The sequence below is a fragment of the Ambystoma mexicanum genome, chromosome 7p (genome assembly GCF_040938575.1).
Source record: "Ambystoma mexicanum isolate Mex_15411 chromosome 7p, UKY_AmexF1_1, whole genome shotgun sequence".
NCBI lineage: Eukaryota > Metazoa > Chordata > Amphibia > Caudata > Ambystomatidae > Ambystoma > Ambystoma mexicanum.
The window spans coordinates 919,559,847-919,583,160 of NC_090939.1; the positions used below are offsets into that span (position 1 = coordinate 919,559,847).

Below are 23,314 nucleotides of genomic sequence, written 5' to 3' on the forward strand. Positions count from 1 at the left end.
TCCGCGTCTCTGGGGGGGCCTGTGTCGCGCTTTCGCGGTGCGAGGACCGCGCCTCGTCCCGATGGGGGAGGGGGAGCACCGCTCCTCGGCGCGGGTGGGGACCGAGGCGTCTTCCTCCTGCAGCCAGTGCCGTGAGCCGCACTCGGAGCTGTGTGTGCGGAACGGCCGCCCTCCGGTTCGCGGCTTCTATGGTGCTAATGAGTGGCCCGGCGGGAGCGAGACTCGCGCGCGTCTCCTCGCTCCGGCGGCCATCTTGGAATCGACATTTCTTACTTTTTGTGCATTTCTCCTTAAAGGTAAGTGCTGTCTACTTGGCACCTGTTTAATTTATTTTGTATATGTAAATGAAGTGATCATTCAGTTCTTTCTCCTTGTTTCCACAGTATTTGTTTTGCTTGCTGATGCGTTTAGTGTATACTTAATATTGTGATTTTTGCAGCCCAATATCGTTGTGTTCGGTAAATGCAAACGTACTTGAGCCTTTCAATTCACTAATATGCCCAATGTCACTGTTGCTATACTTGCCCAATGTTGGCAGCTACAAATGCCTTAATTAGGGACTATAAGGCAAAGAGGCTTGTCACTTTTCTCAGTCTGAAGGTGAATATGTCGAGGCAAGTCACTCCTTGTAGCACCCACGTCAGCCGCTGCAAATGGCGGACCGGCTTGAAGGTTGTAACTGCAGAGCAAATAGGTTGCTAATCCATTAGTCTGCAGTGCCGGGGGTCTGTCAGAAGATCCTCATCGCCAATGAAGAATAGTCCCACGCAGGTTCCAGTGAGATAAAATAACCTTTATTATAGGTCATAAAGTACAGACCCCTAGCTCAACCTTACACCTGGCTGGGTAGTGCAAATAGTAATAGAAGCAGCATTAAGAGCAAACATTCTCTGGCCACAGGCAGGCTATGACACCCTGCTCAGAACTATATTACTCTGTGACATTCCACATACAACTATGCTACATCATACACAGTGAACACCCTGCTCTCTATGAATAGCAAGCATGGCCATAACTATTTACATACAGTGAGACAACTTCATAACACTAGCGATTCACAGAGTCTCAACTCGGGACTGCAGTGTTCCTGTGCTATATCTTGGGTTTGAGATGGTCAATTCACTGGATAGCCCAGGAACACTCCCGAAGAGGCTTTTTGCGAGGGCAAGTAGGAGAAGCCGAGAGTAGTTGTTTCCACTACTCCAAAGGGGCGAAGCGCCCTTGCAGGGCTTCTTGGTGCGATGAAGAGACAGAGGTTGGAGGGGACATCGGGTTCAGGGTGCCAAACCTTCCGAGCATGTCACTGGTGGTTCCTCGAGTCTGCTTTCTTCTCAAGGATACTTGGTTCCTTCTGCTATCTGTACCCTCTATCTTCTCTCTCCTCCCGATTCCATTTCTTCCTCGCGCTCTGTTCTTGGCTGGCTTCCCTCCCACTCTCAACTTAAATTTAACTTCCTTTGTCTCGTCTTTAAATCTCTTCATGATCTTGCCCCCCTACCTTTCCTCTTTTCTCATTCTACACTCCCTCTCACCCCCTCCGATCTGCTGATCTCTTCCTACTCTCTGTTCCCCTGCCACCCTGTGCCCCTTCTCGTTCCCGATCATTTCAGCTCCTTGCCACCCTACACTGGAATTCTCTACCTCTCTCTATCCGCTCCATTTCCTCATACTCCTCCTTCCGTTCTTCCTTGAAATCTCATCTTCTCCATTTCCCGTCCTGTTCACCTCATTTCTTTCCTCTTACTCTGATATGCTTCTCTTTTACAGTACTAGGCAAATTGTTCTACTTAATGTTTTTGATGGTTTGTCTCATGTTTACAATTATGCTTCCATTTTATTCTAATGAATTTTTGTTGTTGCTATGTAAAGCGCTTTGGCTTAAAGCGCTCTATAAATTTAATAAATACAAATAAATACAAAATGAGGTTGGTGTGAACCTCAGTAGATGACCTGGAATGGATGCATAGTCCCTTCTGTTATCCAAGATTCGGTTCACGCTCAAATCTGATAGCCAGTGGAAGATCTGCTCTCTTGTATGCAGGCCAGACGTAGGCCAATCATGGCCCACAGTGGTTCCAGCTATCCGTGGCTACCAGACATACTGGCACCAGTAGTGTAGATTGGGACCAGACAGTCCCATCCCTCTTCCTGGGCATTGGCACACGTGACATGCAGGAGACCGTGAGTTGCAGTTTTTTGCGGGAGGCTGCAAAAAAGAAATACCGGGTCTCTCGACCTGGGCGAAGGCAAAGGGACCGAATGGGCAAAGGACAGAATTAAAAGACTTTGTGGTACAGCCATTTTTGGCACTGACCGCAGTCTTGGGCCAAACGCTTGAAAACGCGAAATAGCCCATAGAAATAAAGTAAAAATACTTTAAAAGTAAACTGCTGCCACCAGTTTGTGCTAGGCACACTCGTACAAACATCAAAAAATCCTTAAAGGGTGGCTTGGCCCATAAAAAGAAAGCACCCCTATGCGCGTTACTGCAAGGTGCTTGGCACATAGATAAAAAAGTTAACCAAGAAATGGCAAGAAAATCAAAAAAATTGGGGTATCGTAGTTCTTCCCAAAACTGACAGCCCGAAGGACGTGTCAGATTCTCCATAACAAGTGAGCGAAAGCCCAGAGGAGTGCAGCTGAAGGCTGTGCTCCACTGGAAAACGTCAGGTTAGGTACTACAAACAAAAGCAAAATGTTTTGGGGGGGGTTCACAAATGGAGGGAAAATGTCATCTAAGGGAAATCCTTCCTAACAAGCGAGTACAGTGCAACTGCTCTAGACTGTTGCTTCATACAGGCATGTTCCTTCCTTTTAGTTGAAGGACTTCGCATTGGAGGAAGGGAGGAAAGTGACAATTCACCACTAACCTTGGAGTTCGCCATGAACCTCGGCATGCGGTACGGCTGTAATCAATGCTAGCTCTGACTTAATTGGCCCCGTTTAGTTCAACCTCAAAAACTGGCGAGTGCAGCTATTTGCTTCCTAAATGAAAGTGAGGGCATGCTGTGCAGTGACATGCTTGGGGATCAGCAGGAATGCTTTCGAGTACCAGGGCTACACTACCAGCAGATGTTACAAACAGCCTATAACTACTACAAGGAATATGAGACGCTTATAACCACAATAATGGTATGCTTCTTCCCCATTAGCAGCAACAAAAGCCAAAGGCTGGCCCCTCTAGATTAAAAAAACAGGTTACGGCTCGATTGATCAGCATATATGATACGGGAAAAGAAAGTTTAAGAAGAAACATATGGCAGACTAGAAGAGCACAGGGCGACCGCATGAAGACTATTAGGAAATGTAATGAAATTACTATCTTAAATGATTGAGATGACACAGAAATGAACGAAAACTTGAAAATTGGAGAGCTCTCCTAAGGTCTCTAAAATGTGATTCAAGAGCTTTTTGGAACATAACAATAATTTGCTAGTAGGAGCCTCAGAAGAGTCATTGGTATAATTCATTAAGAATACATTAGATAAAGCTGATGGGCAGCCTCCAGAGTGACCCTGTTCAGCTGCTAAATGGATATTTAATTATAATACTGATCTAATAGCTAAGCTGATAAGTAACAGTAAGGGGTCAAGGGCACCTGGACAGGGTGGCATCCGGACTGCTCTCTAAAAATAGAATCCTGAGAGATGGAGTGAAGTTCTCTATCAACTATTCAAGGTTATTAGAAAAACAGGTAGCGTTCCATAATCCTGGGTGAAAAGTATTACGGTCTGGGTTTATGAACGTGGACCGCAGTCTAAGCTCAAAAGCTAACGGATCCTGGTGATGCTGGATGCACCCGCAAACATTTTTGCTAGGGTGTTCATGGTTGACCTCAAACTATGGACGGAAATGAACCAACGCCTGCCTTTTAATAAGTTAGGATTTTGAAAGCACTTCTCCACTGTGGACAATTTGTGATGCTCCTGACTACTATAGTGGAGCACGCGTTACCATTTGTAATTTGGTGGTCTACAATGCGTATGTGGAATTTAGTGCCGCGGTCAACACTGCAAATGGAGCCACATTATGGAAGAAACTGTATATATGGGTTATTCCATGAGCACTACATAATTTTATCAGCACTTTGTATACTGAGACAACTGCAAGAGTGAACATTAACAGCAAGGGCAACCTTACTCCATCCATCAATACCTCAACGGGGTTGGAGCAAGGTTGTGTGTTAGCACCCCTCCTCTTTAATTCATACATGGCCCATCTCTCATTAACACTTGTAAGGAAAATTACGTTTCCTCCTGAGCTAGGAATAACCCTATTTCCTGGGTTGGGCTACGCAGATAATCAAGTGCTGCGGAATCTCACGCAAAGGACTGTAGGATGTCCTGGACTTATGTTATCTGCAAATGACCATGACTTGAGCATCCATCTAAGCAAAACAAAAATAATTGCCTTTCGAGACTATAAAAGCAAATGCAAGAATAAATACTGCGGGTCACTACAGGGGAAGACCATCTGGGAAGTAAGGAACGGGTTGGGCTGATGAAGCGGTCTTCATGGGGTTTGTGCTAAGTTGTATGTGAATACAGAAATGTATATCAGTCAAGTCAAGATTCATTTTTTTTTTTTACTAAAAACAAATTCCATAAAACATAACACTAAACGGAAAGAACCTACTTACCGCCATTTACATCTAACACCAGAAACATCACCTGCGGCATACCACAAGGATCTAGCACAAGGATCTAGCCTCTCCCCACTCCTCTACATGACTCCCCCCCCTAATGAAACGCCTTCAAAGACAGACTGACGGCCTACAACTACGTAGATGATATGCAACTCATCTTCAACATAACCCCATCCCAAGATCCACGCAACACCCTCAACAAACGCCTCACAGACATATACAACTAGGTGACAATCCACAATCTCAAACTAAACCCGACCAAAACAGAAATAATGCTCTCCCCACAGTGGATAACGCAACACATATACACCTGAACTGCATGGGAATGCAACCGGAGGCATCCGGAAGGGTTTTAAAAAAAACTTGGAATGCTCATGGACAACGGACTATCACTAGAACTACAAGTCAACGCAATAACAAAAAAATGCTTCTACCTCCTGCGACTAATCAGAGGGATTCTCCCCTACCTCTCCTTCCCACACAGAGCCCTCGCAATCATCTCCTTGGTTCTGTCAAGAATAGACTATGCAAACAGCCCCTACCTTAGAATGCCAGAACGTTTCACAAATAACCACACTGCAGCAAGACTACTCATGAGACTAAACGGAAGAAACCACATCACACCGCCGCTGAGAAGCATACACTGGCTTCCAGTTAAAAAAAGCACATTAACTTCAAAGCGCTTTGCATCGCTCACAAATCCCTACACGGACAAGGAGCTGAATTCCTCCAAGCCAAAATCAACCACTACCAACCAGGAAGAAACCTTGGATCGGGCAATGACCTCCAAATCGAAATGAAAAAACACGAGAAAAGGATATTCGGAGGAGCCCCATTTTTCTATGGAACTCAATCCCGAAGGAAATAAGAATGACAGAAGATACCCTAACCTTCAGAATATTACTGAAGACCTGGCTATTCAACTCACAAGCCTATCATAAAAACAGGCACCTTCCACAACTCTTACATAAAGCCCAAGGTAATTAGGGGAGAGTGTGGATCCTGCAACCAACAATAAAACAACCACACTGTACTAACTTCTCACCATCCCTGCTACCCGCTACTTACCAGCATACCTACCACATACCACACATGACCTAATGGGTCAGCCTTTACTACACACATCACAACCCACACATCTGCCAAAAGAACAGACTGCCCCAAACAAACAACTCAGACACTGGACGTTGCTGCTCCGGACACAATAATCCCAGTACACACAATCCCAGCACACTCATAAAGCTGACATGCACAGATGCCATTTTTTCCTGGTTCTGCAAGCATCAACAGAAGATCACAACCTCTATCTTATCCTCTTCCCTCACTAACTTGCCCCACCTACTTTCTTACAGAGCCATGTTTGCATCTGGAGACCATGCATGGTAGCATTGCATGGTATAAATCAACATAACATGTATAATTACAAAAATTCCCATTCAAAACACCTTACGGGACAATTCAACTTCAAATCTCAAAGTATCATAACCTAAAACTAATTGGATATTGCTTTATGTTACTAAAAATCATTCACTTACATGAATAAGTCTCACAGGTTCTCATCTGTACCATCTACCAGTGCAATAATCGTATGAAAGTGCTGTGCACCCTACAAAGTGCATGTTCAGAATTGGATTTAGCTATATTAAAGTACAAGTATATTTTCCAAAATTAATTTTTATAAAGAGGAATACTTCTGAACCTAAATTTTGCATCTAATTCTTGATGCTTTTTACATAGATTGCCAGTCTGTGTAAATTGTACTGATCTTCCAACACTAAGGGGTTATGCGGGGACACTGTATAATTGAAGCAAGTTACTACAGTGGAATAGGAGCACTCTACTGCTTCCTAAAATAGTGATAACAGGTGCAATATTGTAAAAAGGGGGCAGGTTGCCACCCCCAAGCCACACAGGTACACTGTTCATTGTGTTTTTGTGTTTCCAGCGAGTCACATTTTCTAACAAATGGCACTGTTATGATCTTAGCTGGATAATCAATTTTCTTTGGACGTGAGATCTGCTATCAATTCTAGATAAGGAAAGTTCCCACCTTGAACCATTGCTTGCAGATCCCTGATCAATGATGGTTTTAGTCTGGCGGCACACCCGTGTTTCTTCCGTTTATCCGGCAACACAGTCGTTTTGAAAATGTAACTGTGAGACCGGATGTACTTTGGATTGTGAAATCATTTCCCTTCTAACTGCACACATTTCTCTCGTGTCAGGATTGCTGATGGATCTCTCAGACCACCTTCAATACAAAAAGGAAGGGGTGATAAGGAGAGATACCCAATCCTTCAAGTAAAAGAAAGGTAAGGAGGAAGTGAATGACCCAGACTTTAACACTCAATGCTGCTATAAAAAACACAATTTGGTTAGCACAATGTATACCCAGACGTTGGTTATATCATGCAATATGTGTGAGCTGGTTACCTGAAAGTGGACCACAAAAGGCCCCTCTAAAAGAGGAAGATGTCCACGAAGGTGGTAGAGAGAAAAACCATGTGACCTTAGAATCCCAGTAGCAGCACTGCATATTGATCCAGTGGTGCAAGGATGCCAGAGGATATCCCAGTTGTAAAGTTTGCAAGAGTAAGTTATAAATACAAGCAAAAGCAAAGGGACGAGTCAAATGCAGTCTAGGGGATTGGGGAGGGGGGCAGACAAAGCCAGAGGACAGTAGCTCTGACCAAAAGTAGCAAATCCAAAGGGTTGAGAAAAAAAATAGCATCTGTAGGAAAGGTTTGAATGGACTACAAGAAGTCAATCCGAAAAAGGCAATGTCTAGCTTGTCGAGAAGAGGGGGAAAGTTCACAGATGGAAAGAACTTTGAGGCACAAACGGGGGCTAAAGAAAAATCAGGAGAAAGGCAGGTGAGAAGAACAGAAAGAGGCAGGGCTTACAAGGGATTAGAGGGGGCATAAACCATATGACCGGCTACTCAGAAGGAAAGGAAGACTCATTCATGGGCACATTCACCAAAGACACACTGGCTGTCGGTAAGGGGTGAGTGGGAATAGGTTTCTGACATCATATGTATTTCTGCTAAGCAATCTTATTCATCTGGTAACGGGGCAACGAGTCCTTACTCCTTGCCAAATTTTCACCCATGCGCTTTACCCCCACTTTTTCACAATCTAACGAATATCCAGTACACACTGAATTTGTTATTAGAATATATATATATATTTCTGAGGCTTGTGGAATCTGCTTAGATCACATGCTGTGCATAGGCCAACATCTAGTGGATGCTGCGGAGTATTACAGTTGTTGTTTTTCAAAACTCAAAAAGGGACGTCGACAGGACGTGCCAGTAATACTATCCCTAGTGTGACGTCCACTGTACCCATGATCCCTCCCGCATCGAGGTCCCTCAGGTTGTTTTTTTCTGCCATTCTTTTCTTTCGGCTTATAGCCATTTACTATTTTTCAATTACCGATAGTTTATTCTTACTATCCTCACCGACTATCAATACATCAGACGCCAGTGAAGAAAAGAAAAACAACCGTCGGAAGACTCCCGCGACTGATCTTCTTCGGCCCACACAGTAGGGAGAGAAGGGGGAGGTCATTGTAGAATGTATATGTCCCCTTCCTTACACTACATTCACCTACCTGCCGTGTCATTCAGTTATGGACAAGACCCCGTTTAAATTTTGCCCCAAGTGCAATAGCAAATTTCTGTGCGTCGTGTAACACCAAGGGCCTCATTACACGGATGGCGGTAATGATTTACCGGTAAAATACCGGTACCGGTAAATCCTTACCGCCTCACTACGAGGTCCCTTTGCGGGTTGGGGGATTTAACGCCTGCTTTTTGCAGGCGTTAAAAACCAACCCGCAAAGGGACCCAGGGTGCTAATTACGGTACCGCAATTTGCGGTACCGTAATTAGCGCCTTCCCCATTCCCATTGAGCCCTATGGGGCAAAAATGGGAATGGGGAAGGGCAATGGTGGAAGGGGGAATTACCGCCCCACCAACCTTGGAATGGGGCTGTAATTCCCCTTTCCGCCAAGGCGGTGCCGGTATTTTACCAGCATGAACCATGGCGCTAATAGCGCCATGGTTCTCCGCCATCCGTGTAATGAGGCCCCAAGTCTGTAACTTTTGTTTCCCATGAGACCACGTAGTGCGTTCTTGTCGAGCGTGCAGGCTGTTGAAGCCCAAGACTTTGAAGGACCAATCTACTAAATGCTGGGCCCACTACGCCAGGCAGCTCGAGGCAATGGAAGTAGAGGGTGCATTCAGCGACGGCAGCAATGCCGCGTTATCAGATGGCGAAGGAGACTGGGTAGCTCTGGTTACCCAAGCGCAGACCCCTGACCCCAGACGACAGGCTGGCAGCCTTGCTATGGGGACAACCCCCGGCGGCAGAAGCGCTATCACTTTATCCACCACTAAGCACACAACCCAAGGCCGAGAATCGACACACGTGTGGAGCGGACGGCAACGCACGACGTCCAGAGAAAAGTCAGTGGAATCTCTGTCCTCTGGGCACTCTCGTTCGAGATCGGTGCATGACAGGTCCCAGACGTCGACACCTACGTTGCGTGAAAAACTCCCACTGAGGGCTGATCAACCGCTGACGAGGCTTCGGTTCAGCCTGCACCTGAAATTCAACGTTCTGCGTCAAGTCAGGTACTAGGCCCCAAAAAGTCGGGGAAACGCGATTCAGGGGGCCAGGTTAAGGAGAAAGAGTCCAAAGAGAAGTCCTCTAAGACCCCTCATTGGGATAAGACCCCTCATTGGGATAAGACCCCTCATTGGGATAAGACCCCTCATTGGGATAAGACCCCTCATTGGGAGAAATCTCAGGAGGCTTGGCCCAACCCTCATAGGGAGAAATCTCAAGAGGCTAGGCCCAAAGAACCTCTATTACTTCCTCCAAAAGATGAAGATTTAGGATTACTTATCAACCATTAGTAATCCCTAGTTCTGCACAATGGGCGGCTAAGGATATAGACAGGGTGATGAGGAGGATATCCTTCATAGAAGTTGGCCATGAAAAGGACCCTGCCTATTTCAAATGTTTCCAGTCTACCCGCCACTTCAGCACCCTCTGGGTCACACATCCCTGCTCAACCCCCTGCTAAGAGGTCTCGTCGCGAGAATCCAGTGCAAGACAGTCACTGACCTCTATGACCCAGACTCCAACCGTGAAGACCTCTCTATACAAGAGGCAGCAGACCCTTATTACTGGGATGATGCAGCAGACCCTTGTTACGGGGATGATGAAGACCCTGAGGTTGACCCTAAAGCAAATATGTATCCCAGGGACTCACCTGTTGATCAGGATCCCCTGTTCATGGACTCGCCCATTGACAACCAACCCCTACTAAATGAAGTGCTTGTCAAGGCGGCAGAGCATTTTCAGATAGAGACTCGGGAAGTACAACAAGATAAGGATTTTGTGGAAGAAATCCTAGGAGATAAGACGGCTGTTGCACAGTTTATCCCTCTCAAGTCCATCCAGCGAAAAATACAGCCATCGCTGGAGACCCCAAATCTCACGCGGGCAGTGAACCCCTGCATGGAGAAACTGTTTAGACCTGCCCCTTCTGATCCGCTATATAGCAGAGGGCAACTGAAGCCCGATTCATTATTTGTCACTACGACAAGGAAGAGGGCTTGTAATCCCCTAACTTCCTGTGACACCCCGCCTGACAAGGAAAGCAAGAGACTTTACACGATGGGCAGAAAGGTAGTCTCCTCCGTGGGATTCCAGACTAGGATTGCTAACAATTCTACCCTGTTGGCAAGTTACAACTGCCACAAATGGGATGAGGTCTCGGCCTTACTGTCTTCGGCCCTAGAACCATTTAAGTCTCAGCTTGCCCAGGTGGCCGCAGAAGGCAGAGCAGTGTCAAACTGCTTATTAAAAACCAATCTTGACGCCACGGACAACGCAGGCAGGATAATAGCAGAAGGGACTATTATCGAGCATCACGCTTGGTTGCGCCAATCGGGTTTTAAACCAGAGACGCAAGCAACCCTTATCAACATGTCCATTGAGCCCAATGTGCTCTTCGGCAAGGATGTCTAGGACGCCTTAAAGACGGCCAAAGAAGAATACGATACTCTTGTGTCATTGGGCCAACTGACCGATAAACCTACTGACCAGAGGGAAAACGGGAGTTTTCGTCGCTCACGTGGCCAAAATTCAGAGGGGTTCCACTTATACCAAAGCCAAGGTACTAACATAGGAAACAATCGGGGTCAGTCCTCCCAGAATTACCCAAGAGGAGCGTGCAGATCCCGCGGACCCGGTAGAGGCAACTCCTCCCAAAGGGACACTCCACCTCAAAATCAGTCAGTATCCGCTCCAGGTGCCCTCCCATGCCTCTTCAGTAGGAGGGTGCATATTCAGCTTCACCCACGCATGGGAGGGGATCACCACAGACAGATGGGTGCTGTCCACTGTAACAGGCGGATACTGTATAGAACTCCTCGAACAACCCCAGAACCATCTGCCGCAACAAAAGACCCATTCATAGGAACACCAGCGCATTCTCCTCGAGGAGTTCACCACGCCTCTTCTAAAGGACACCATCGAGGTTGTCCCAGCCAACCATGTCAACAAGGGTATTTATTCAACCTACTTCCTTGTGCCAAAGAAAGATCTAACAATGCACCCAGTATTATATTTGCAGCCTGCAAACAAATATGTCAAGCCACAAATGTTCTGCATGACTACGCTACAAGAGGTAATCCCCCCCCCTACTAAAAAAGGGGATTACATGGCAACACTGGATATGAAAGGTGCCTATTTTCATATTTCAATGTTCCCAGCTCACAGAAGGTTCTTGCGTTTCAAGATAGCGAACCAACACTACCAGTTCAAAGTGCTGCCCGTTCGAATAGCATCTGCTCCAAGGGTATTCATGAAGGTACTGGCGGTGGTGACCGCACACCTGCGCAAGGAGGCAATCCCAGTGTACCCTTATTTGGATGACTGGCTGATTACAAAGGAGTCTCCCCTAATTTGCAGACAAAACATTCAAATATCTATCAACCTTCTCTTTCAATTGGGCTTCTCCATCAAGAAAAAGTCAAGCCTAGTGCTAAGCGCAACCAAACAGTTTCTAGGAGCCGTCATAAACGCTCAAGAGGGGTTGGTCTTTCCATCAGAGGAAAGAGTCAAAAGCATGGTACTGCAAATACCACATTATCAGGCCGGTCGCCAGATAAGGGTGTGCAAAGCTATGAGTTTGCTAGGCATGATGGCATCTTGCTTTTACCTGGTACCTCACGCGCACCTGCGTCCCAGATAAGGGTGAGCAAAGCTGTGCGTTTGCTAGGCATGATGGCATCTTGCATTTACCTGGTACCTCATGCGTGCCTGCGACCCATGCAGGAGTGTTTGGCCAAACAGTGGTCTCAGGCAAGTGGTCAGTGGGACAATCTAGTGGTTGTTTCGCCAACACAAGTACAAAAGCTTCGCTGGTGGACAAGAGAAAATCTGTTGAAGGGGAAACCCTACTGTGATCTGGAAGTACAAGCGATTGTCACGACTGACACCTCACTCGCTGGGTGGGGGGCTGACTACCATCACCACACAGCTCAGCATCTGTGGTCTCGCGCGGCAGCACAGAACCACATCAATCTGCTAGAATTACTGGATTTATTCAAAGCCCTTCAAGCGTTCGAATCTCACCTAGCGAACCAATCTGTGCAAATCCTGACAGACGCCACTACAGCAATGTTTTACATCAACAAACAGGGGGGCACATGTTCTCCAAATCTGTCCAGGTATGCGCAACAAATTTGAAAATGGACACTCAAACAGAAAATATTCCTATCGTCACAGCACGTTCCAGGGGAACTCAACTCTTTCGCAGGCTCATTGAGCAGAGATCCCCTAGAAGAACACGAGTGGCAACTACACGCAGGAGTAGTAGAACACCTCTTCTCTCAATGGGGTTTCCCCACAATAGATTTGTTTGCTACAAGCAAAAACAGACAATGCCCAGACTTTGCATCCAGGTTCCCTCAGCCAGGTTCCAATGGGAACACCCTATGCATGAACTGGTCAGGGAAATTTGCTTACGCTTCCCAACCCCCCCACCCCCCCAACACCTCTAATGGGGAAGGTGGCGAACAAGATCTACAAGGAACAGGTGACGCTCATCCTAGTTGCTCATATGTGGGCCAGACAACCCTGGTATCCACATCTGTGCAAACTGGCGATGTGCAATCCCATCAAACTCCCGTGCCCGTAAAATCTGATCACTCGGCACGGGGTACTAACAGTGCACCCTCAACCTCACTCAATGAATTTGACAGCATGGCTCCTGAGGTCATAGAGTTTGGACATCTTAATATGCCACAAAGATGTATGGATATCTTAAGACTCAAGAAAGCGACAAGTGGAGGAGATTTGTAATTTGGTGCCAGTCTAAACAAATTAACCCCATAGAATGTACTCCTTCCCACATTCTAACTTATATGCTCCACTTGCTAGATGCAGGGTTAGTATTCAACCCCTTAAAGGCCACCTGGCAGCTTTTTCAGCCCTGTACCACTTCCCATAATAAGGTCTCATGGTGGAAGGTACCTGTCATCAAAGCATTCATGGAGGGAGTAAAGAGACTCCACCCTCGAATTTCGAACCTGCCGCCAGGATGGGATCTCAATGTTGTACCCGCTAAGCTCATGGGACCCCCTTTCGAGCCCATGCATAAGTCTAGTCTCAAACACCTGACTTATAAAACTGCCTTCTTAGTGCCCATCACTTCCATAAGAAGAGTTGGTGAAATACAAGCATTGTTAGTGCAGGATTCTTTCTTTGTTGTACACAAGGACAAGCTGGTTTTACGTACTCGCCCTAGGTTCTCCACTAAATTAATCTCTAAATTTCACGTAAACCAGTGTATTGAGCTACCGACTTTCTTCCAGGAACCCACCAGCTCAGCTGAGGTAAAACTCCACACACTAGATGTGAGGAGAGCGGTCCTCTACTATGTAGACAAGACCAGACCACCAAGAAAAACAGATCGACTGTTTGTCTCCATAGCGTCAGGCAGAGAAGGTGAACGCATTTCAAAGAGTGCCATCTCTAGGTGGATAATCAGATGTATACAATTCTGTTATTCCCTATCAAACACAACACTGCCTTTTACGCCCAGAGCGCACTCCACAAGGAGCCACTCTGGCTTTCATTACAAATGTCCCTCTAGACAGCATTTGCAAAGAAAGCAGCTACATGGAGTTCAATACACACTTTCACACAGCATTACTGCATTGGCACTCATTGCAAGACAGATACACAGGTGGGACAAGCGGTTCTAAGACATCTGTTCGCACATGAACCTTCTCACATCCCACCACCTTCTTCTAACACTGCTTGCTAATCTATGCACAGCATGCGATCTAAGCAGATTCTGCAAGCCTCAGAAGGGATACATTACTCACCGTAATCGTATTTCTGATGCTTGTATCTGCTTAGATTCACATGCGCCCACCCTTCCTCCCCTCGGAGAGAAGGTGCATGGATGATTATGAGCTTGTCTGATACGTATCTGCTTGGATACAACTGTACTCGCGCTACACCTCATGCTACCTCATGTCAGAAAAATTACCATCTGGGGGACCTCGACGCGTGAGGGATCATGGGTACAGTGGATGTCCAACTAGCGATAATATTACTGGCACGCCCTGTCGGTGTCCCTTTTTCGAGTTTCGAAAACAACAACTGTAATACTCTGCAGCTTCCACTAGATGTCGTCCTATGCACAGCATGTGAATCTAAGCAGATACAAGCATCAGAAATACGAGTACGGTGAGTAATGTATCCCATATATTTGAAAATGGACTTGTTGACTTTGAGGAGAAATACATTTCAACAGATTCACACACAGTCATACCCACAGTTTCCTTCTTACCCAAAGTTCAGAAATTCATAACCATAGAAGAGCCATTGTGGCCTCCAAGGGTACTCCCTTGGAAAACACATTGATTTTAATTGACAAGTTCTTGTTCCCCTATGTAAATAGTCTTCCCCTATACATGAGGAGACACAACTGATTTGCTCAATAAAATACATGATCTACCATGAAACACCTATGCTTTGGTGACTGAAGATTCTTTTTTCGTTCCATATATATCCTGCATGGTCTGAATGCTTGTAAACATTATCACAGAGTGAGACCATTGGTATGTCGTGATCACTCCCACAATCCAGATGTTGGCCTTTTGTAGGGCCCGCCTTTTTTTCTTGCTTAACAACATACTTTTCTACCAAATGAAAGCAACGGCTGTGTGTGCAAACCTTTCATCAAAAGATGCTGACCTTGTGATGGGACAATCAGTCCTGAATCCCATGACCATCATGAAGAAATATTCTCAAGTGGGTCAGATTTATAGATCTGTTTATCATTTGGGATGGGGAGAAGTTGACTGGAAGAAACTTGCACAGAAATGTAATGAAAATTAATTGAATTTTAAAGTCCACAGACGCATAACAAGGAAACAATCTAATTGGACCTATTTAGGAACTTTGAAACTGACCCCTTGTATTGTATTGTGTTGTCTTTGGTTATTTATATAGCTCCCTTTCCCAACTTGTGTGGCCTCAATGCACTTTTTCTTGGTTTAACACCCTTGGTGACCGTAGTCTATGTGGTTGGAGATTCTGGGGAGTTTAGTTTAGGAGAGGCATGTGTGCATGATTGCCGTTCTAAAACTTATGTGGCTGGCAAGGCTCCACTAAGCAGCCCAAGAGATGTCTGGCACATGGGTGGGTGCTGTTGAGGTTTAGAGATAGATTGTTATTGTTGAGAGAGTCTCTATGCGGCCAGGTATACCGGGTTCCTTTCCGGTGGTGGTTGCTGTATGCTAGTGCCCATGGTTGTTGAGGTACGTCAGGTGTTTCATTCGGATGGCTCTGTGCAAACTAGACCGGATGTGCTTAGCCATAGCTGTATTCTATCGTGCATGGCCATGCCTGTGTCCACACTAGTGGTGTGAGATATATGTACCATAGGCTGTGAGATTGCTCGGCTGGGGCAATAGATGTCCAGGTCTATGGTTGAGAATCCTTTTACCAATGGGCCTAGGTTTCATACTGTAGCCGGTATCCGCGTATATCAAACGAGGATGGAGGTTACATCTAGATTTGAGAGTCATCCATAAAAAGGAAATTGGCACTAATGTTGGGTTTCATGCAATAAGCTGTAATCAAACCAACCTTTAATTGACTATTCTGCTGAGGGGAGTTGCTAACAGTAAAACGAAATGTTTCCAGTGATCAATCATGCCTAATAAAATATTACAAAGCAGCTCTAATATTTGTGTATCCTACTCTGATTATCAGTAATGCTTTCCAAAAAGCATGTGAATATAAACAGGATGAATTATTGATCATCACCAAAAAAGATCAAAAGTCTTTCAGTGTATAGGAATGTGGATATTAAGTATTCCATTCATTGCATGTGACAAGGCCAATAATCTGGCCTTGTCGGGGGCATGGGGCCTACCCCTAAGGTGGACGGTACCACTCCTACCGCTGAGTTGGACGGTGGCAACAGAGAAGGGCCCAGTTCCTGCCCCACCCTTATGGCAAGATGAATGTTTGCATACCGTTTTTCTCTCCAGCCTTGCCTCCTTACTTGCCAGTACCAAAGCAGAATACAAGCACATCAAACATATAAAAACAGGAAAAGAAAAACAAATTGATACATGTTCTATATACAATAAAAGGTTGTCTAAAAGCAGCAGCAGTATCCATTGGATAAAATCAGTGTGCAGGCATAACGATAAGATCGCTTTAAGTTTTGCCCGGATCCTCCATGCCTTGTTTAAATAACTGAACACTGCAAGTGTTGCATCGTTATATTTGGTCGTTTTCTATAAGGTGTGCATGGCGGTTGAAGAGCATGTGTATTTGAAAGAGCTGGGATAAAGCCATTGCTTTGTCATATCGGCATAGGTTGGGAAAATAAAAGAAAACCCCTGTCAGATTCAGCTTCTGTTGTGCAAAATGGAGAGGAATTGTGGGGCCATTTGTGGGTGAGCTCTGCAAAATGTTGAAAACGCAGTCTACATTTTATTTAAAAAGTCTCTCTTCAGGCTCTGGAACATGTTGTTGAGGTATGATTCAGGGGCCTTGTCGATCTTAAATAATAGCCTGGGAAAGTACTCAAGTTGACATAATCAAGGATTAAAGTCTCCTGGCATAAAAGTTTAGACCTGTCCCTTCTCACAGCTTCATCTGTAATTTCGTCTGTCAGCGAGGTTTAGCATCCCTATTTAGTCCAGTAGGTTGCATAAATGTGCATACCATTTCCATGATTTCTCATTAGTGGAATCGACTAAGTCATCAAGTTATTTATTTGTATTCAAACAAAGCCAGTGGTATAGTGGTTTGCTTAACGCCACAAATCTGAGGGCTCTGACACCAGTTTCCATCAGTTGGGCAACCATTAGTGTGCTGATGGGCAGGTTAAGTAGTTTCCTTATGAATGAGTTCTCCGCCATCGCCAGGGGCGATGTATCATCATGTCCCCATACCTCGCAGCCACGCATAGCAGCTGACTGGGCCTGGGCTGAGTACACGTGCAAAACAGTTAAAGTTAAGGGGAAATGGTGAGCGGGTTGGGAATTTGATGTATGGATCGCTACAGAGCGTCTCTTGAGGTTAAGGTTGCTCTTCGCTATTTGGGTGATCCATTTGACGTGGTCTTGGAACCTTATCCTTGGGTAATTCTAAATATTCACCTGCTGGATGCGTTCCCCCTTTAATAGAAATATTTGTTTACATTTTGCATGTAGCTTTGCACACCATTACAACTGTTTTGGAACGATTACTTAAAAGCACTCTCTCTTTACAAGAATCTCGTGCTGCTGTGTTAGGATGCCCATGTTTGCCCTTGAACTTGGAGCTTCGTCATCCACGCACATCAACATACTGACTTTGCGTTTGGCACTACTAGGAGCGTCTGTGTTTGGATTTGAAGTTCTTTAGATCAAATCATTCACGTAAATTAAAAAGACCAGGCGTGCGAGGAGACAACCCTGGTAGACTCAGTTTGTCACTGGAAAATGTTCTTGTTCTTTCCCCGCCTTATCCGCATTTTACTGTTGCTGTGTTATTTCCGTAAAGTTTCTGTTTAGGGGCTGAATTTTGAGTCCATTTAGAACGTCTCATAGTTTTGTTTGATCGACTGAGTCAAATGCGGAGTAAAACTCCACAAAAGACTAGTAATGATGTTTCCTTTTTAATGGGAGACATACTTACTTTAAATTGCAAAAAGCACAGAGAGCCTGATCGATTGTGCCCAGGCCACTCGTGAAGCCAGCCTGTGGCTCCGAGAGAATACCCCCATCCTCTATCCAACTCTCGAGATGGGACAAAAGCATTTTCCCATATACCTGGGAGAGGCCGTACATCAGGCCAATGGATCTATAATTTGATGGTAGATGCCAGTCTCCTTTTTTAAAAAAAATAGGCACCGTTCCAGCCTGCTGCCAGCTGTAAGGAACAAACTTGATGCTGTTTCAATCAAGAAAGTATGGGGGCTCACATTTTATTGTCTTTAAAAATATTGATGAGGATCCTGTCAACACTAGAGGTCTTACCCTTCCTCTGGGAACTGAGAGCCTTGCCTTTTTCTTCCATGGGAAGAGCCACAGAAGCATTACTGTAGGTATACACCTGAGATGCCAGTGATGTGAACCAAGGAGAGGGAGTGATGCAGCGTCCATGTGCGGCGCTTGCAGAGCTGCTGGAACATGCAGGTAAGCCTGCACACCAACTCAAAGGCACCGAAGACAACTGGGTACCAAGAGAGAATGATCTGCCCTCCCCTGGAAGATTTGTCAGGGAGACCCATGGAGAAAGGACCTGAAACACAAACATGCACATTGGACTTCCAGGGGCACCAGCCCCAAGACACTGCAACAAAGCAGAGCTCCCAAACCGGTCCAGTAGACCACCAGGGACAGAAAGGAGGGATGGAAACGCCATCTCCGAACAGACTTACCAGGAAGGAGACCCAATGGAAGAAGGTCTCAGAAAACGAAAATAAACATTGGCCTTCCTGGGCCACCATCTTTGCTATGCGTTAGGCAGTGTAGTGAAAGTGGGTGGGGCTTGCCTACTTTTGAATTTTTGATCCACACACCCACCCAGGCAAGAAAAGGAGAATTGATTCATTGGGTAAGGCAGGAATTAATAATGAAAGGTGGGAGTCACGGTTTGGAGAGGACGCGGAGTGGCAGTTTGTCCTCCAAACTGCCACTCCGCGTGGAGGCAGAGCTGTGGTTTGGAGCGGAGGAGTGGGAGTGGCAGTTTGGATTGAGGACTAGTGGAAGGAGGATTAACATCTAATGGTGGAGGTAAGGGATAGGAGAGTTGTGGGCAGAGTGGGCAAGAGGAAAGAGTACAAAAGGGATAGATGAAAATTAGCGTTTTAGAAGAAGTCTGTCTATTTGTAAGGCACCTACCCAAATCAGAGTAGATTACAAACAACTGGACTGTCAGTATAGTTGGAAAGTTCCTGAAGGGTGTTTTAGTTATCTGGCTTTTAAAACCTCTCTGACACAAGCAGGTATTTAGAGATTCGGGGTCAGCATTCAGTAGCACTAACCAGGGGTTACGGATTCCCCAGTTAGGGAGTAAGGCCATGAAAAGATGAGCGACACACGGATGGCCCTAGAACCCACAATTGGGAAAAATTAAAACCCTTGAACCATCACTGTGACTTCGTAAGTTTTGTGCCCTCTGTGACACAACATATAATAACAAAGCTTGTGAAATAAGAAATATCTTGTGCAACCACTTCGAAATCTTGAGACTGGATGTAGAACTCAAAGGTACTACATGCAGGGACGAATCATCCATAATGATCGAAGGGGCGATGAGGGAGCACTCCTGTGCTGGCTTGAATTGTCAAAGGGAAATCTGGTTTCCCTTTGACAGTTTGTATCCCAGCTTGCATGCATTTTGCTTCCCTAACCTTAAAAGGCCCATTGGGATACTACAGTTCTGAATGTTCAAGGAAATGCTCCTGTACCTCCCAGAACATTCAGAGCTACTGGGGAATACTCCAGGGGTTTCCCCGGCTCCTGTGCGCAGGAACCAGGATGCTCTCCCGGAGTCCTGGTTACTGTGGCGCTGGAGCCGAAGTGCAGTTGCGGTTGCTGTCCTAATGCCAGCAGAGAGAATTCTGGGCCGGGCCTGCTGTAAGAAAGAAAATGTCAACGTGTGTGTAGCTGCGTGTGCAGGAATGAGTGTATGTTTGGCTGCATGCATGAAGACGTGTTGTTTTGTGTGGGTGCACTTGTGATTGAGTGTGTATGTTATGGGTACATGGTGAAAGAGGCATGAATGCTGTTAATATGGGTGCGTGTATGAATGCTGAATGTATGCCTGTGGGGGGAGGGGTGGATGTGTGGCCACAAGATGGGCACTTAGAGGACTCCTCGCCTCATCAGCACCTAATCCCCCAAAAATGATACTCCTTAAGCACAGAGTGATGGTGGGAGCAGAGAACTTGTTAGAGGGCAACACGCTGACCCCATTGTACGGAGAGTCAGGGACAGAAATCACTGCCCAAAAAGTCTCAGGGCTGCTCGTAATGAGTGCGGGGCAAGGAAAAACCAGCATGCGCCGTGGAGTGGCCTCCAACTGCCTAAACTGTGGTCAGATTGGTGCACTCCAGTGGACAGAGAGCAGAAGAAGCAACGGACAGGCGGATAAGAGAAGCACACGTTGGGTCATTCTTAAGCCCAAGGGCTGGCACCCTAACCGTGGGGGAAGAGGAGGGACAGCAGAAACGGACCAGCCAAGCCACGGAGGTATGCACAGCTCCTGTAAGGTACTGAAACACTGCGAAAACCATGGGGAGTGCCAGTCACCAACACAGAAGTAACAAGAGAAATGGGGAGTACACCCAGGTGGCTATATTGGAGGAGGAAAATTCCCAATAGAAATGTGATGTACACAGCATCCTGGAAAGAACTAAGAAGGATACACTGACATGTAAAGCCAAGCCAGGAAGATGCAAAACATTTAAAAAAAGGTAGCAGGCGCTCCTCTCCAGAAAGAACATGGCATGATAACCTGTTCTGAGATGAGTTTGCAGCACACGCTTTTTGCTCACTGTACCTTTCACAGATGGGAAATATCCATTTGCATATCAGTCTTTGTCCCACCCACATGGGCAGTCCAGCACCGAAATGCTATGGCAATTCCTCTCTGAACAAGAGTACCACAGCAACCCAACACACGTGTTTCAGCCTTGTTGGGCCTCATCAGTGAGGTGAAGCTGCACCTCTCTGAGCACAGTGAGCAGGGAGTCCACGTCTGGTTGCCCCCAGGTAACTTGGGGTGACCAACCCCAAGTTCCTTGCAAATACTTCAAGAAAAAGGTGCAAAACATAAATTGTTGCGCAACAAAGGGGGTATATAAAGCAGCGAGCACAAGTCCAAAAAAAGGAACAAGGAGCTATGATGGCTCAATGAGAAGCTGGGTTAAGTACAGCAATCTGTTCAACTATTCTACATGAGAGGCGGCTGGAGGAGACTCGAGAGAGCACAAATAGCTCAAACAACATTTCCCTCTGAAAATGGTGGAGAACTAGTTGCAAGACAGAAACGGCCAGTGCCAGCTACGCTTATTTGGACTCCCAGTGAAAATAGGAAATGACCGAATTGCATTCCTAAACAAGCATTGGCAATGCCAATCGTTTGGGCTTTTGTGTAGGCATGGGGAAGTCACTTTCTCGGCACTGTCTTAGTTGTATTAACTGGCCGAAAATGTAAGTACCTCGGCATCTAATAGCAGCGCCTGGCAAAAGCCTAATAGTTGTACACAAGCCAAAACTGTTGGACATGCATAGTGCTTATAAATCAAGTGGCTGAAGGCAGACCTGGTTTTATTAAAACAGTGGCGAGTTTAACAGCTCCAATTAAGCCATTAACATTGGCAGGCACTTCAAGTGCAACGTTTGGTGTTAAGGTTTAAGTAAAGCGAGCTCAGAGTTACCACTAGGAGGTGTTTTATGTGGGGAGGAGCAGGAACTGGGTGGGAATGTCTATGGGGAGTAGCATGGCCATGGGCAATCAAACAAACCCTACAAGCTTTGTGTCCATCCTCATATGCCATTTCTCCCTATCTATACTCTAATGCAATAGTTTGGGTTTATAAGTGGCACAAGCACCACCTTATAGTCCAAATTATAAAGAACTAGTGACATCTCCATCTAAGCCTTTATCCACACATCTTCTCATCAAGAAGGCATCAAACTGGGAGGGTAGCTCCACTGCAGCGTGTTTGCCGTAGGAACCGGGCAATGCAGTGTGCCATGGGTGCAACACAGTGATCTGTTCAACGGACCCCCAGGCCCAATAGGCCAATAAATAGAGTTCCACATTGAGGGTAATAATGACGGCAATGAGTAATTTTAGTTACCAAGCGCTATATAATTGGAATCCCAGAGTAGTTTGAATTATCAAGCTTGACAATTTTTTTGTGATATTCTGAAATGGACATAAGCATGACCCTCTCCACACATGTCTGGTCGATGCTTTCAAATTTTGGTGTGTGTCGAAATACAGCAAGCCATATTTGGAGGTGTCAATCCAGGCCTGCCGACTCTACGCTGCAACACGATATGGGTAGGTACACGGGTAGGCAAAGTCAGGTTGAAAGATGAACCGAGGGTGAACTAGTGTAGTGCTACAATAGTATGCATTATGCCTGTTTATGCTCCTATACCATTTTCATAATGTTTGGCCTTCATTTCCCCTCCCATATATCAATCTTCAGAGTCTTAAAGGTGTAATGGCCTGAGCTCAGCATACAGTGAGGGAAGCAAACTTTAGCCGATTGAGGAGCAGGCTGTGTAATTGGATTACCATCTATACCTACATCCCATTAGCTGTCCACACATCTACATCACTTGTGTTACACCAGGGGGGTAATATTTTACATGCACACCCCATGTCTTCCTCATACAAAATTAAAATACATGATCTATCCTTTTGCTCCTAGGTCCACCCCATATTTAAAAAGGGTATTGAGCCCTTTCTAGAACAGCTTTACTGTGGGAAATAATTTTTTTCTGTTGCATGCTATTTGGTTTACAGCAGTTTATACTGCCATAGATGCTGTTTTATGAAGTTAGACTCATAGTGGATCTCTTTCTGCATCATTTAGGATCTACATCCTCACAAAAGACTCCTACCCGTGACGAAAGTACCATACCGGAGTTTGAGTGCTGAAACATGAAGGGGATCTACATTGCTTGTTAATAGATTGAATGGAACAAGGGGGTTTATAGTCTTTCAAAATGTGAGTTTTGTGTGATGAAGCAGATGAATACGTCATAACCACCTTCTGCGCCGGCCCCACCCCATTATTGCAAGGCTGAGAGACGTTACAAACTGAGACGGCCTTACCACCCCATGAATCTAGGCGTGGTTGACAATGAGTTAAACTGAGCTCCATGAAACAATATGCTTAACTAAAGTTAATGTACATGCAATCTGCCGTAAAGGATCCTAGGATTGTATGACACAAGTAAGGACTAAAAGTAGTTTGTAGAATGCACAAATGGTTTGCTGTATAAATAGTGCAATACAGAATAAAAGGACAGGCGTTCCTGTGCACCAAGTGAGGGACTCACTACACTAATATGGCAGTTGGACTATAGGTAGATAAGATGC

At 45.7% G+C, this 23,314-nt stretch overlaps 1 protein-coding gene across 5 annotated transcripts in view; it reads left to right on the forward strand.

Moving 5' to 3' along the window:
* Positions 1–23,314, forward strand: part of ST3GAL6 (ST3 beta-galactoside alpha-2,3-sialyltransferase 6) — a 773,060-nt gene that overhangs the window by 553,876 nt on the left and 195,870 nt on the right. For 2 of the 5 annotated variants that reach the window (XM_069637205.1, XM_069637204.1), the window contains one exon: positions 6,871–6,957. The exons of the other annotated variants lie outside the window; for them this stretch is intronic. In XM_069637205.1, coding sequence (XP_069493306.1) covers positions 6,871–6,957 — 87 coding nt within the window. The remainder of the gene's footprint in view (positions 1–6,870; positions 6,958–23,314) is intronic. 5 annotated transcript variants of the gene reach the window in all.